Source organism: Amia ocellicauda, chromosome 3, assembly GCF_036373705.1.
Source record: "Amia ocellicauda isolate fAmiCal2 chromosome 3, fAmiCal2.hap1, whole genome shotgun sequence".
Taxonomy (NCBI): domain Eukaryota; kingdom Metazoa; phylum Chordata; class Actinopteri; order Amiiformes; family Amiidae; genus Amia; species Amia ocellicauda.
In genome coordinates this window covers 2,894,917-2,911,090 of record NC_089852.1, presented here as the reverse complement: position 1 = coordinate 2,911,090, position 16,174 = coordinate 2,894,917, and the positions used below count along the sequence as shown (strand labels likewise).

Genomic DNA, 16,174 nt, shown 5'->3' with positions numbered 1-16,174 from the left:
AAATCCAGGACACGACCTGGCTTTAGCATTCCTCAACCCCCCCACCCTCCTCCACCCAAAGGTATGTCAGAATCAGATAACGGACACTTGGATGTGTCCGTTATCTGCATCTCAAACATCTCTCTCTACTCTGGGAATACAGATGGGCTCACAGCGCGGGAAGTCACAGACGGCACATCCTGACTTGTCTGAGATGAACTGGGCATTCTCCGGATCACATAGCGCTCTGTGTCTCTATCTCTCTGTCTCTCTCTCTCTTCTCCTTCTTTTTCTTGTTCTTCCTTTAACCTGTTATAGGTTCACAGCGCTAAACGTGAAGGGCAGCAGACGACAAACACCGTCCGAAACATGAACACGAGAGACGGATCGTGATTATCAGTGAGGAGGAAGCTATATTTCCTACCTCGCTACAATCTCTTCTATTGTTCGGATTGAGATCAAAGATGAATTTTGAGGAATAGACATCAAGGAAAACCCACGACATTTCCCCTCGGATGTAAAGTTAGTCGAACTCACCGCTGAGACTCGAAATCCATTTGATTGTGGAAGCAGCTTGAGTTTGGGTCAATCCTCAATCTTCAATTTGCCAAGCGATGATTGCAGTTTTAACTGGATTATTTTAGATATAATACACTGGACGCAGATGACATTTGTTAATTAGTTTCTTTGCCATTGTAAGTGGTAGTAATTGAAGAAAGTACTCGGGCTAATTGATTGTTGTAACTCTCTAAAGTCTCTTTCTAAATATTTAGAAACAAATACACTTTAGAAACTAGAGGAAAACAGATCAACAATTCTGTGAAATACTGTCATCGAATTTCATACCTAATACTAATCTTCTGTTTGTTAACCTTACCAAGAGATAGCTACTTATTGTTAAGCTATTTCCTTTTACCGCAGAAGGCCGAGAGAAAATGCTGTTTACCTGTCAGAGCCTTAACTGATGTGCCTTTAACCCCCGAAGGCCATTCAAAACACCCAGCAGCTCTGAGAGTCACTAAGAAACCCACTTGAAAGAGGAACTAACTAGATTACAGCGCATGCTTTTCCACAATTACAGACATTTTTCTGTTTGACAATTAAGATGACAGAAGTCTAAGTCGCATGTAAAACGATACTTTCGGACACAAATACCTCTTGAGGGCTTGCGAAGGCACCGTTGGCAAACAAAGGTGGACAGAACCAGTTTTCTATCTGAAGTGTGAGAGATTATTTCCCCCTTACGGCTCTGGCAGAACAATTACGATCATATATAAACTGCACAACAACTATCATGGGTCGGCTCTCTCTGTTCAGGCCGGACCTGGCTTGTATTAAAGCGTGTGCAGCGCTCTCCGCGGCTCGGGGCGGGGGGTGAAATGCCGTCGGGAAGGGGCCCTCTCGCAGTGACATTATCCAGAATCTCCAGGTTGATTCTGTTCCCTTAGGTTTGACTTTTTCCCTCTCCCTGGAATCCCTCTGCCCCAATACATCTCAAGACGTAATTACAAACCCCCGAGGGCATCTGCTGGAGGGAAGGGCCAGGGAGTGATCAAAATAAAAATGGGGGAAGGGGATAACAACTTTAACCCTCTGACACATTCGCTCACACTCCTGCCACGAGCAAAAGGATTCATCCAACGCCAACCGGAGCCGGTATTGTCCGTCTGATTGAGGAACGGGCAACGCCTATGTGCTGCGGGGCGGCCCTGTGGTTTGTGACATTAAAGACCTACAGGTGTAACAATTCCAACAGGCCCCATTGAACAGGAAACACAAAAGCGGCCAATAAAACGTTCCCCCACCCCTCAACCCTCGGGGCGAGCAGGACGCCTGGGCACTTACTGAAAACCCCAGTGACGGACTGCTCCGACACCTCATCAAAGCACCGGAACGGCCGAGGCGAACCAGAGACGGCCCACAACGCAACCAGATAACGGGGGTCTAATTGGAGGAGCGGTGGGGCTCTCGGCACATGAGGTCAAATCTCCAAGGTAAACACGTGGAGTGAGGAGAGAGGGGACTGCTTGTGTTAGAAAAGCATTAGAAAGGAAAAAAGAAAACAAAACGAGTCACGGCACCTGTTGTGTGGAGCTGTTGCGTCTTGTTTCTCCCCCTCTCGATGGTTTAAACTTGTCAGTGTCCGTACTTAAAGAGATTTAATCGGATGCAGAGTGAGCGTCGATTCTCAGAGCGTCTGTCAATGCTATCCACGTCACCGGCCCCGTTCCTCCCCCCGGGGGCCAAACCACCGCAAGGAAGATGACTTTAGTTTTCATACAGCGCACAGTACAGCTAAGCACTTATATAATCCCTCGTTTTTTATCATTCCGTTTTTTTTACGATCAGCAGAACTTTCTTAATACCTAACCTGTAGCAACAAGAGTTTAGGCGACTAAAGATGAGATGAATATGGTTTGCTGTTGAGGATGTGCTTAAAGAAACAACAATAACATAAGTTTAAAATTGATCTGGGGACATAAGAACATAAGAAAGTCTACAAACGAGAGGAGGCCATTCGACCTGTCGCGCTCGTTTGGTGTCATGTTTTACACTTCAAGGAATGAATGAATTCGCAGCCTTGTGTTAATTATTTAATAGTAATGAAACTTGCATGCCTACTCTATCAGCACACAGTATAGTTTAGTCATGACAAAAGCTCTAAAGACACAAAAAAACAGTGTCTGCATCTTATGGACTTAACAACACTTTGTCAATCAGCCTGAAGGTTTGTATCTTATCTGTATTGCCTCTGTATTGCCACAATCTGGATTTAATATGGTGACGGCAAGTTTTGAGTGACTCACTAACCAACAAAATCCCGCAGTTTGAGTAATTGTGTTTACTGGAGAAACAATGCATTTGTTGCACAAAGTTTGCACTCAACACTTGTTCTACACAACTTTGTAAAGGAAGCATGCAGGGACAATGCAGATAACGTCTTAAACAAACACAGACTCGACACAGAAAAGAAGCAAAGTCATTCATGTTCTCAAAGTTTTTTCTGTGTGGCTTTAATCAGTTTAACTACAAACCGCTGTGTCACCTGCACTGAGGACACATTTAAAATGGAGGAGGGTACCGGAAGAATACGGTTTAATTGTCTATTTTAATAGCATCAATGTTAATAGCATCAATGTCAGCTTCTCCCGTACGTGCTCCATTGTCTCCAAATCACATCAATGTGAAGTCAAACCTTCTGGAGGAAGACAATATACCACAATTTCCCCAAACATTCTTTTCATTCAAATGCAGAGGGGGGGAACACACAGTTTATGCACGTGTCACTGAATTAGGGGTCTAGAGGAATCAACGACACCGCCCACATGCAGTCACTTGGGGCTACTTAACTAAAAAGCCCACCGAAGGGAGCCAACGGCAGTGTTTTAAGACCTCAATGAAGCCCATTTCCCTTCTGTCCCACAAGATAACCGTGCGGCTTCCCATACATAAGTCCTGCCGCACAAGAACGCCATGGGCCACATTAGTAATGCATATAAACAACAGGCCGTCTACTTAGACTGCCCAGAAACATCCTGTATTACACAACCTGAATCACTGTCTGAAAACCTTTGTTTACAGCGAGGCTGAGCTCCTGCGGACCACCATCGCACTCGTACAGATATATGCCACTGTCATAGCTGCGTGCGTGAGTGCCTTATGTGTTTGTTTATTTGTGTCATGATTTATTTTTGTTTGCTCGCGTGTTTATTTCAAGACGGTGTCAGAAGTCATTAAAAACCCGATGCCGACATAATTGCCAAGGTTACAGCCGGCTGCGATAATCGCTCCCCAGACTGCGTTCCTCCGCGCTTCCTAACTAAGCGTTGGAAGGAACAAAGAGAAAAGATTGCGGCTTGTACAACATCTATTTAAGGCAGGCATCAATTAGACTCGAACAGAAGGCTTTAAACTCTTTAGGTGTCTCAACCTGTAAGCATTTTAAAGTGACAGCATTGCCTTCAACTCAGGTAGTTTAATAACTTTAAAAAGAAAATAACCTGAAACCATTATGTGTCCAAGTCCCAATCAGACTGATAGCCCCTGAGCAGCATTTAGTCTGACAGACGAGTGAGGGATGGCTGCAGGCCTGACCTCACGATCGCGGGTTGAAAGGTAGGCCAGGATGTTAAGACAGCCATTAAGGTGTTGGCAAGGGATGAACAAAACCAAACCATTTCTCCGGGAGGAAGGAAAAAACCAAACCCCACATGCCAATCTACTCCAGCAAAGCACCTTAAACAAAACAGATCTGTCGTTATCGTGAAAACAAAGTGAAAGTTACTAATCTAAAGAATCATAACTATCACAGATTACACAAAAACATTGGAAGGGAAATTATTAGTGAACCGACATGCTTATAAAAAAAAAAAAAAAAATACCCGAAAACCTCATACTTGGAAAGCTATGATTTCCATCCAAGAGCCATCAAAGAACCTTCGCAAATTTTTCTGCCCGAGACCTGGGAGATGTTTTTCTACTTTATACACACAAATATTTTCACGCTAGGATGAGCGCCTAACATTTCCCAAAAGCGCTTTTCCCCGGGAAGGACATTCCTGTTTCATTAGGCAGCGTTCCTGCAGCCAGAGAGGTAAACAGAGCCCGGTAATCAACACCCGGAGACACGGGAGAGGAATTCGACGGTCAGACGCGAAGCCCCCGTGTTTTTTTCTTCTTTCGTTCTACGACACGCAGATTCAACCATGTTCTCAATACCGCACTCTCTGGTTTCACAGAGCCGCGCCAATTACTCGGCCTTCACAAACATCAAACCGTCAAAACAAGCACTCGGCTAAACCTTCCCCGAGAAGCGTCAAATCCTCCGTCTATCAGGTTTTGTCATCAATGTTTTTTCATATTAAAGGCGAATTACTACAAGACGGGGAGCTCAGATTAGGCAATCCTAGTGCGCCGTAGAAATAACACACCGTTTTATGCCTTCCATGTGTTCACTTGGTAACACGGATAATAAATTCAGTCACTTTCACATATAATATATACACAATAACAGTGCTGGATAGATGTTTCCACAGATAGAGAAATGGCTACATATCAGCTTGTTGGAACAAATGTATTGAGATTATCGTATTATGAAGCCAGCGCTGAGATACGGGATGAAAGCGCTGTGGAGGTATGATGGGGGTATAGGGTTGTGTAATGGTGTAACATTAATCACCGATCCTGGAGATTGTGCAGGTGGACTGCGTTCACATTTCCTAGCAAACGCTGTCTTTTAAATTACATTAACACACAAAACATCTGTTAGAAAGGTTTGAAACGACCCAGAGTGAAGTAACCAAGTTAGATCTTTATCTGCACAACTTTAGAAAATACAGCATAACTCATACAGCGGAAAAGGGAAGGGGAATATGGGTGAATGTGGATTTTGTGATTTGAGTCAACTTGTGTAATATATATGTGTGTTGTTGATTTTTTAAAGAATGCTACTATCACAAAAGTTTCTATAACATCATCACAGACACGTACAAAATGCCTCCAAATGCTGGGAAAGTCTTATTTCTTATAATCTCTAACTTAAGCTGCTGTCTATTATTGCAAAACTATTTCTCAACTTTTCTGAAAGCAGGCTCATCTGTTTTTGCTTGCCAAGCAGTTTGTAAACCTTATGCTAATCTGAGAAGTACACAAGGTAGCTGCTTGATGTATGCTGTGCGCAACAGACCTACACATCCACAGCACTATATTCTAATGACCTAATACTTCTAATGAATTCATATATATATTTGGTACATGTTAAAACAAAACAAGAACTATGGAATCATTCCCAAAATGGTAGACGTCAGCGTACATCTGTGACCTTGAAAAGATGCCATTTCCTCGTATGCTCCAACAATTCAAACAACCCTCAGGTGGTTGTTGTGCATCACTCTAGCCACTCCGACCCTTGTGAACGGACACGTCGTTTTCAGGGAAATGCTGTCATCTGCACAAGTCGGTGCGTTTCACGATGACTGCGACACTTGAAGAAAAAAAAACATGCACCTGCAAACCCACAGGCCCACGCACATGCAAAACACACACATACACATCAAAGCACGGGCAACACACTAGACAGAGCAAAGACACACAATGCATTCAATTACACTGCTGCTTTTTTTCCCCCTCCAGGCGTAAAACTATCAGGGCGAAACCCAGACCATTGTAGGAAATGACGTCACACTATTATAGCATGCAAATTAGACCAGGCTCCTATTGTTAATATGATTTTCACTTCATGGGGTGTAGTGTGGATCAATAAAAACACATCAGCCCGTCTGGTTGGTTCTCACGGGTCGAACCCATGTGGTCCTGCAGTTTTACAGCAGCAGTGCAGATGAAAGCGTACGAAGACGAATCGGTCACTAGCAGTATCACACACACACACACGAGAGAGAGAAAGAAAAGCCGGCTCTCACCCCTCAGAACAAAACTGGAGCTTTGGTTCACGGAAACAGTTACGCCCATATGCCCTCCTCGTCGTCCTATCAGTGGCAACACGAGAAGCCGCATCATGTCAGCGTTAGGGCAGAAGAAAGAGAAGGGTTATAGAGAGCAGGAGGAGGAGGAGGTCGAGGGTCACGTCAACCTTCATCCATGTAAGCGGGACGTGGGAAGGAAGCAAGGTTAGTAACGTGAAGCACCTCATCCAGGGAACACAGAAACCCACAGACATCTTTATTGTCCGACTAGTTTGGAGGAAAAGACGCATCGTTTCCTGGAGCACAGACACGACGCGGATGGACAGACGCGCTCCTCTCAGGCACTCTTTTCCAGTCCCGATTCAGATCCGATTGCACGGCTGTTAAAAAGTATTAGGAATGGCTGGAATTTTATGTGTGCACATTCACAAGTATTAAGGAGGCTGCCAAAAACAACAAGCATTATTTTCTGTTAAAGCTCCCCAATTACTTTCTGTTCAGGCCAGGACAGCCCATTAGAAACTGTAACACCTTCAGCTTTCAACCTTTCACCTCTCAACCGTGACATCACTCCAGACACGGAAGGAAGCTGTCATGTGACCGGGGGAGTCCCTCGGATTCGGCACCTACGGTTTCCCAGACTAATGGTTAGAAAATACTCCTTGTTTTTGTTTTCTGATCACTGTAGCGTCAGAGTAAAGACAGTGCTGTTTAAAATAGACACAATTTCTGTTTAGAAGTAAGAAATTTTGTTTTACACATGTTTGCAGACTTTCACGTAAATGTATAAGAAACCACAGCTTCAGGTTCTATAGGAACTGTCTTTATAATAATAGTTGTTTTATATTTTGAGGTACATCGCTTACTCAGTGTGAGCATCACTGGTTGGCTTTGTATCTTTGTGTTCTTCCATGGGCTGTGTGTGTGTATATGGGTACATATATTTAAAAATGACACAAATAAGGTACACTGGCTTGTACAGTTATAGCCGGTACATAAAGGACATCTTTTCCAATTTTTATATATCAAAAACTATCCAAACTGGTGTTTTCATCCAACTGAAAATAAACAATGAAAAAAGGGGGAAAAAAATATCTAACTGGAAGAGACAATATTTTTGTCTTTGCATATACACTGGTCGTATCATTACCTTTTCCCCGCCTTACGAGGCACAAAAAGGCACAGGTTTCACCGGTTATGAAAAAACAGATGTTATGATGAATAAGTCTCTCGCCGCTGAATACAGTGAACACATCTGACAAGGAATATAAACACGGCCAAGATATAACCGAGCGTAAGTCTGGCTGAAAAACATATGCTACTTCTTATAAATGTGAAGAAGGCATGACAGGGGGAGAGAAAGACCAAAACACAATGTCTAGTCATTTAAAGTGCAACAAACATTTTGTAGCTCTTTTCTATTTCCTTGTCAAGGGTCAAACAGTCGTGTCTTTCACAAACGTAAATTAAAGTGTGCCGTGATTCATTTTGCATTTTGTAACCACCGCCATTGTGGCAAACAATGATTTGTATGATGAAATGGCGCACCATGAGCTATGAAAATGGTAGTAACGAAACATAGGGGGGTGGGGAATCAACTTTGCAAATGGACACAAATGGAAAAGTGGATTCTGCTGAAGGTCAAGGTCTTTTAATTATATATTTCTTTATTTTCTTGACATTAACGCCAATTAGTCAGTTTTGACTCAAAAACATGATGTTTTCAGGTTGCATTCAGTGCAGACGAAGTGAGTATCCAAGGCTGCAGTCCGTATGATGTTACTCAGCACCTAGTGACACGCCCATCCGCCAAACCGTGATGCAATGAAGACCCTTATGATGTCACACTCAGCTCCTAGTGACATGCCCATCGGCCAAACCTTGATGCAATGAAGACCCTTATGATGTCACACTCAGCTCCTAGTGACATGCCCATCCGCCAAACCGTGATGCATTGAAGACCCTTATGATGTCACACTCAGCTCCCAGTGACATGCCCATCCGCCAAACCGTGATGCAATGGAGGCTCCCATATAGGGGGATTTTCTCCAGCAGCTGTGAGACGTCTGACAGACAGCCGCCATAAAGTCATACTCCTGCACTGATTTATACACAATATATTTACCAAAACTGTAGCTGTGAGCACTGAAAGCAAACTGACACGTTAGATTGAAAGAGGAATAGTTGCACGACACTGTATTTGCTCTGAACTCTCCTATTTCCCTGTATATTTGTGTCAGATCTTCAGGTTTTGTAGTTCAGGCTATACAGCCACAATCCTACACATCGTTACTAATGTAAACATAAGTTACACCCCCACCACCAAACAATCCAAAGGTGATTAAAATGAACACAGCTGTTGTGTAGCTTCTCTTCTACACAAACACTTCTCCCCAATTAGACTAACACCATTATTTGTGAGTGGTGGAATAAGCACCTCTCGGTCGTCCCTGTCTGAGCACCAGGTCGGCGGGGGGCACACAACGCTGAACGCGACCGAATGTGGGGGGCTTTTCTGCTGTCAGCCGGTGAGACTCATTAGCCATCCCTTCAGAGGCAAGTGTCTGCTTTCTCTGTGAATGTTCAAAATCTCACAACACATTGTCAGAGAAGAAAAGGGAGCGCTGGGAATCAGGCCTAACCCTGTCAACGTCTCTCTCAGCAGCAGCATTATTCTGGACCCCCTCCTCAAAGGTAATGGATAATCGGGAGACGGGCGACTCCAGCAGACCGATATTCTGGCTGCCTCGCTGTCTGCCGCGTGTCGAGGTGTATTGGAAACACTTCCACTGCTCCACAAACATTTAATCTTCCCAGCATGCGGCATAGTTATATGATGATCTTCCCGTTTCAAAGCGCTTGGATGTGCGATGTGGGAACAGGATCATGTTCGTTCCCATGAATCACAGGTGCCAACTGATGGAGTTGTGTGAAACGTCTCCCCAAAATATGACAAACTGCTTTTGTGTTCCAGAGGTATTTGTTTTGAATCTCAAGCACTTCTGACGTTTCTCGATTTATTTTCCTAGCTTCTCCGAACACTATTAATCAATTAAGCAAAGACTGCACCAGCTTTTCCAACTGAATTCGGTATGAGACGTTCGCTATACACGAATTTGATTCAAGTCTTCAAAATCATGAAAGGCATCGACCACATCAAACCAGAGGAGCTTTTCCAGATCAGCAGGGACACACGCACCCGGGGACACAAATGGAAATTGGGCTTCAAGGCATTCAAGACAGAAAACAGGAGACACTTCTTCACACAGAGAGGCGTCACAATCTGAACAAACTCCCCAGCGATGTGGCTGAAGAGACAATTTGGGAACATTCAGAAACAGACTGGATAGGATCCTTGATCACTTAGTTATTAATGGACACCAAACGAGCACGATGGGGCGAATGGCCTCCTCTCGATTGGACACTTTCTTATGACATTTAAAACTGCGGCAGAAAAATAACTCAGCCAAGGTGCAATCGCTGGTAAACAGAAGTACACCATTAGGAAACAGAATATATTCAGTGTTTCATCTATCAACTCATACTCGAGAGAAGACACTACTAAGGTGGAGAATCAAAACAGGTTAAGTGCAGTTCTTTACTCACGGCTTTCTACCTAAGCTCTGAATCTACCAGGAATTTGAGAATGTGTTCAACCAACAAAACCTTAAGTCTAAACAAACTCAAAGGTAATGTCGTGAGCGCGCTCCTCCGCAGGGGTGATTATCTGTCATTGTGACTTATATGTTTGATGTACGAACACAACCTTGAAGTTTGAGACATGCGTGTCTGTGCCGTCACTCCTACAATCAGTCCGTCCCTGGAGGAACAGCATGTGTGTGATAAATGATCTTGAAACGTCAATCTGCGATGAGTGGAATACTGCTTTCTGAATTCCAGAATGCACAGTTGCGTTATAACACCAAAAATAAGTCACAGGATGTAACCTAAGTATTCCACTAATTTGTTTTTTTTTAACTGATTAAGAGAAATAAATACTGTTTCGGTTTTTGTAACTGATTAAGAGAAATAAATACATTTTTTCTCCTTGATCAAAGTTTTTTCCCTTTCCCCCCCAATCGCAAAGCTCTAAGTGCACAGTAATCAATCACCCGCCTTGTCTCCTTCAAAGACTTGGCAAGCGCATTCAAACGACGATGAAATGAGGTGCTGATTTGGTAAAGGATGAAGACATTGTGCTCTGATGGAATTACCTGTTTTAGTAACAAAATAGCAATCAATCACGAGGAGCGAAAAAGAAACAAAGACCGCAAGAGATTGGTTTAAAGGAAAAACACTTAACTGAGAGCCTGTAATGGCCAGTATTGTGCTGCTTTGGGCAACAGAGTGTTGTTAATTATGGTCTGCAGAGATAACACAAACAGGGCATCCCTCTCCAAGACAAGTGTGTGATTTTTCTCTTGAGCTTTTGTAGGAACTGGGATTGAGACTGACCTTGTCTGGATTGGATCCTTACTCACCTGTGGGCGAGTGGAGAATTCAATACAGGGGAGGTGAGGGAAAGTGGACTGGGCGGAAGGTGAGAAACAGTTTTCTTCAGGCGTGGAAAATTGGGTCCACAAACTCCAGCATCTGCATGATATTGCATCTGCTCAGGTCAGGGAGTTCCTCGGTTTGTGTGAAAACAGGCAGTCGCTGGAGGAGCGTGAATAGGTCTGGGAGAAGAGCAGTAATGCACGTCTGCAAATTAATTACCGTACACTTAAAGGCTCTAACGCGAGTCTCTGTGAAAAGCAACTTTAATTTACTCGGAGAGCCGGCTGCAGGTGTCGACACGAGAGCGATGTTGAAACGCGGGGCGTCATTCTGGACGTTTCTGAGACAGCGCAGAGAAGAAGCACAGATACCTCTTTAATCCGAGGTATCGTAGCCTTAAACCCGGGTTTTACAGCGACTGCTAGGTCAGCCGTTTCGTGTTTGTCAGAGAGCCGTACGTGGCATTTCGGCTCTTGTAATGGATGGATGTGGCAACAAAACAAGCATGGAGATCTCAGAAAAACACAAAACTGCGGTTACTGTTTATATTGCATCTACATTTTTCTTCTCTCCGTGCTTTAAAGTAGCCTGAAACCATGATCACTTTCACCACAGAGATGGAAGGAGAGAAACCTGACAAGTTAAGCCCTTTCGGATTTGCTCCTGCTAACTCAGAGACCCTCCCAGGCTGGGCTTTCAGTCGCTTCTCTTTCATGTGTCTGCCTGAGAAACTGCCTCTCTTAAGCTCCAGCCTTTTAAATCGGGCACTGGCCTGCTCAGTCAGACACCTTAAATCCGCGGTATTTACACTGGTTGTTTTTTCTGTTTGTAAAAACATTTTTTAGCTTTCAGTTTCACGTCTATAATGTAATTACTCGCACTTTTATATTTACCTTCAATCAACGTTCGGCCTCTTAGGGTTATTAAGATTTGTTTCTTTCGACAAGCTTTGCAAGAGAGAACACTATTGTGGATAGGACATTATTCCCTTGGTGGGGATCAAAATAAGTTACTTCCACCTCAAGAGATTTGATACGAATCATACACATCATATAAACTTCTTATACATCACAGAGGATATTTTATTATAGTTTTCTTGCTGACTTCCTAGAAAATGCTCTGATTTACTTCTAGCAAAACTGTCACTAAGCAAAGGAACATGGTTCTCAGAATCACATGACTACTATTAAGCTCGATTAATAGTTGCAGGTCCGTGTGCCAAAGAGAGGCTTCGACAGCCGATTCAGAACCGCAAAGGGCCGAGAGTCCAGGCTTCTGATAGGTACCGGACGCTGACATTAGACTTGCTTTCAACAAATGTATTGTCCTTTCTGTTGTGCAAGCTGGTGACACATTGCCTGAATCAATCTTCTGGTGACTTAATCCTTCCAGTGGGTGATTTCTACTGCATCCATCCATATCTTCTCACAGGCAGCTCCTTCGAGAGATGAAGGAGGGGGATTCGTAGCACAGGCTGTGTTTTGGGACGTTAAAGGGGCTGTAAAGTTCCCAGATGCCCAGAAAGGGAAGGGGATTATCCTCTGATGGAAGTTCAGCGTGTCCAGACATCTTAAAGCACCCATATGGCCGATCGACAGGTGTTTTTAAGCCACATATTTATTTAGCTTTTAAGATTTTATTTCTTTATTTTATTTCCCCCTTACACATTGAACCAATACGTTTCTGTCGCTCGATGGTTTGCATGTGGCAACTGCTGAGCACACAGCGATCGCTTCACACTGAGGACACGAAGAGGGGCTCAGCCGTGGTTTCTCGCTTTTATTGGCCAGATCTCTGGAGGAGGAAGGTCATCGGTCCCCATAATTCAAATCTAGCTGATATAAAAATTAAACACAGCAAAGAAAAGAAAAGGAAAAAAAAGAGATGAGACGACGATATTGAGTTTCACAGATTATTTTAAAGGGTCATTCCCATGAATAAGTCTGAGCTGCTTAGCTTTGCTCGTATTTCAGGAGAGCAGGGGGATATAAACAGAATACACAATAAGACTTGACCATCGTGCTTTCACAACGCAGCCCACATCCGCTGGTGGTTTCAGACAGAGACCCACATCTGTGAACGAGGTCGCCCAAACCACCGGGGCCGTGTGAGACCTCCGCGCTGCAGAGATGAACTGTGACTGTGTCTGGGAAGGGAGGCTCGCACTATAAATGAATAAATAATAACTTACAGCATGCCCACTCCGGCTGCAGAAGAAAAACTAAAGCGATATAATGTGTGAAAAGTGACTCATATTTTAAAACTCCTTCCAGCGGCTTCAGCTGCCGGGCAGGGATTAGACTACAGTCTCATAAGCTTGTTAAAGGCGGTTCCTACTAACTTTTATTGTGATGTCCAGGAATGTGCCTGAAAACTAATCATTGTGTGTGGGCTGTTTCATTCGCAAACCATTCATGTCATAGGATTCAAGTGCCTCAAGTGGGATGAATGGCTGAAAATCTGCATCTTTTATGATTTGTTATTTTTCCCTTCGCTTGTTGCGTTGTTAGTATGACACAGCAAAGTGTGTTCGATCCTTTAGGCCGGCATTTGGAAAAGCGGCACACAGGAGAGACCCGACTGCAGAAAGAATACGACACACTGAAGACCACTACAGATATGATATGTCATATTGTGCTTCGATTATATAACATATGAAGCAAAAAAATCCTCCTCCAATATCACATCTTTTTTTAAATGAACAGTCTACTGTAAGTGTCTGGGGGCTATAATCCAGACACCACAGATGGCAGCCCTTAATTACACTGGAAGATTAATTGAAACAACCTGTTAATAAAATATAAGAGACGTTATTATTTCCCCTCAAGGCAATAACATGATATGAGGAACATACAATAATAAAAGTCACCCAGGTCTGGTTTGGGTGTGTGGCGGATTGTGCCCTGAAGAATCCTGCTTTGTACGGAGGAGAAAATATTTGTTTTATGTCTCTTCTACAAGTTCTGACTGCAACCGTCTCAGACAGTTGGTTTAGACATTTAAACGGTACAGTTTGTAATTCAGGTTTCCAGCAAGAACTGTGGACAGATAGTATTCTCTCCATAATAAGCGTCAGAAGGTAGATATAAAAACTTCTGTCCAAAACAACGACGCTATTTTTAAACATCGAACGGAAGCCGTACTGACCTGATCAGGAGAGGGCCGATGGTTGGGGTGGCCGGGCCGGGCCGGGCCGCGGTGATGGGGGTGGTGGTGGGGGTGTGGGTGCTGGGGATGAGGGTGGGGATGAGGGTGAGGGTGAGGGTGAGGGTGGGGGTGGGGGTGGTGGTGAGGATGATGGTCATCGTCGTAGTTGTCAGCCATCAGCTTCATCCGATTCTGCGTCTGGAAAGAACGAAACACAAACAAAAAAGAAAGAGAGAACGTAAGACTTTTTCCCCCCCCAACATCCTCACAATCAAACGCACACGCAACATCATTAACTGTAACACAAACACACCGAGCAAAAGATCAGCGCAGAAAGAAGGCATGAATCTTCATTTAAAGTCATCAAAGGGACGTAAAAACACAGAGGTTTCCCTGACATGTTTAAATTAGGAGTCGACGGATTGAGCGAAAATATTTATTTCAACCTGGTGCTTTCAGAACAAATATTTAAGTCTGTAATTGATATTTAGTCTTAGACAAACAGTTTTCCTTTGAAACGTTTGAGAAAAAAAATTATGCAATTCCAAAGAAAGTGATGCCCTGACTGAGTGACTTTATTTAAAAAACATAACTGAGTTCTAAATTAGGAAATCACCCATTAGGTCCATATTTGTCCTTGATAAATAAGTACTTTAATCTGATGAATGGATTGCTTTGCAAGAAATGTTTTCTAAATGCAGGCAAACACACAAGGGATAACAAACTATAAACATGCTTTGACTGGCTGCCATTTTATGATGTATTTGAGATCTTTCCTCCATCGAGAATCTTCCTCACATGATGGTGGTTTTAACCACAAAACCCAACACATCAGCTGTTAAATGTTTGCCACGTTCTCTCACTGGTGAAAACGATCAACAGTTGTGTGGCCAAACACACGTGTGCCAAACGTGCCCGGGCAGTGGGCCACGGTCCTCTGACACAGACCCTAAAACTGTCAACACACCCGGAGCTGGTCAGCAGTGCGCGGTGCTCGGGGGCTCACATTGCACAACATCAACACATTTGCTATTGCTACAATTAACTAAGCAACACAAACCCATTATATTTGTTGCCAAATGACAGTCAGGCAATTATATATTATATTATATAGATAGAACAAAAATGAACGTTCACCCCTTTTGTAGCTCTGGGACACTATGAACAGTGTGTGGTGAAACTTCTTCCTGAAGGCACAATCTTTTTCCGTTACACACACACGCACACACACATGCTTGAAGATTATCTACAAGGAAAAAACCTAGTGCACATTAGACAGGGTGGGCAACTATTGATGAACAGATAGGTGATTAATTTGAACTCTGCAGATTTCATAAGCGATGGGTCTGACCTCCATTAGCAACTCGATGAATCTCCGGATGCCAGTAAAATGTTGGTCTTGTTGGCTAGAGGAGGCTGGGAAGCGATAGCCTGGCTTTGTATGAAACACTTCAGACCAGTATCCTTCTGTAAGGTGCTGATCAGAGCCATGGGATACCAAATCAATGAATGGTATTCCCTTTATACACTAACAAAAGCAAGTACTGTCAAAATACCTCAAAGAATCAAAACTGGTCCCACTGCTTCCATATTTCTTCTTCAATAAATACAAAAAATAGAGGGTCTAGTAAAAACAATTATCTTCCCCAGATTGTTAATTAAACACGGCTTCGTCTGAGACTCCGTGCAGCATGGGGAGGAAGTGAGTAAAATTACGTGTGACTGAGTGCCAGAGGGGTTTCGGCCCACAGCTGCGCTTTATTAAAACACGGCTCAATGTTCTAGTGGCACAAGTGTCTCCTCTAATGAAGTGTGGGGAACAGGCCGTGTCATGGGAGAGGCACTGTAAATACTGTCTCCGTCAGGGGTCTGAACCCGTGCACCGGAGCTGCATGTGGCTCTTTCCTGTAGGAGTCGAGGGGCTTTCATCTTCCGCGAGACCAGAAGGCCGCCACAAATGAGCAGCGGCAGGATATTGATCGGCACAGAGAGAGAGTGGTGTTATACTACATATTGTTGGCTGTGTGAGCAAGTGGGTGGACAACGTGTAAACTGACATGGCGAACAAGAAAGGCATTGATGGTTTCCAACATTAGACGTCAGTTCCCTGAACCTCTCGACTCGATAAC

The 16,174-nt window shown here is 43.7% G+C and overlaps 1 protein-coding gene across 7 annotated transcripts in view; it reads right to left on the bottom strand.

Moving 5' to 3' along the window:
- Positions 1-16,174, bottom strand: part of erc2 (ELKS/RAB6-interacting/CAST family member 2) — a 272,071-nt gene that overhangs the window by 45,437 nt on the left and 210,460 nt on the right. For 4 of the 7 annotated variants that reach the window (XM_066697715.1, XM_066697717.1, XM_066697716.1 and 1 more), the window contains one exon: positions 14,046-14,243. In XM_066697715.1, the coding sequence (XP_066553812.1) occupies positions 14,046-14,243 (198 nt within the window). Of the gene's footprint in view, positions 1-6,398; positions 6,465-14,045; positions 14,244-16,174 lie in introns of all 7 variants that reach the window. The other 3 variants (XM_066697719.1, XM_066697720.1, XM_066697722.1) reach the window with 1 other exon arrangement.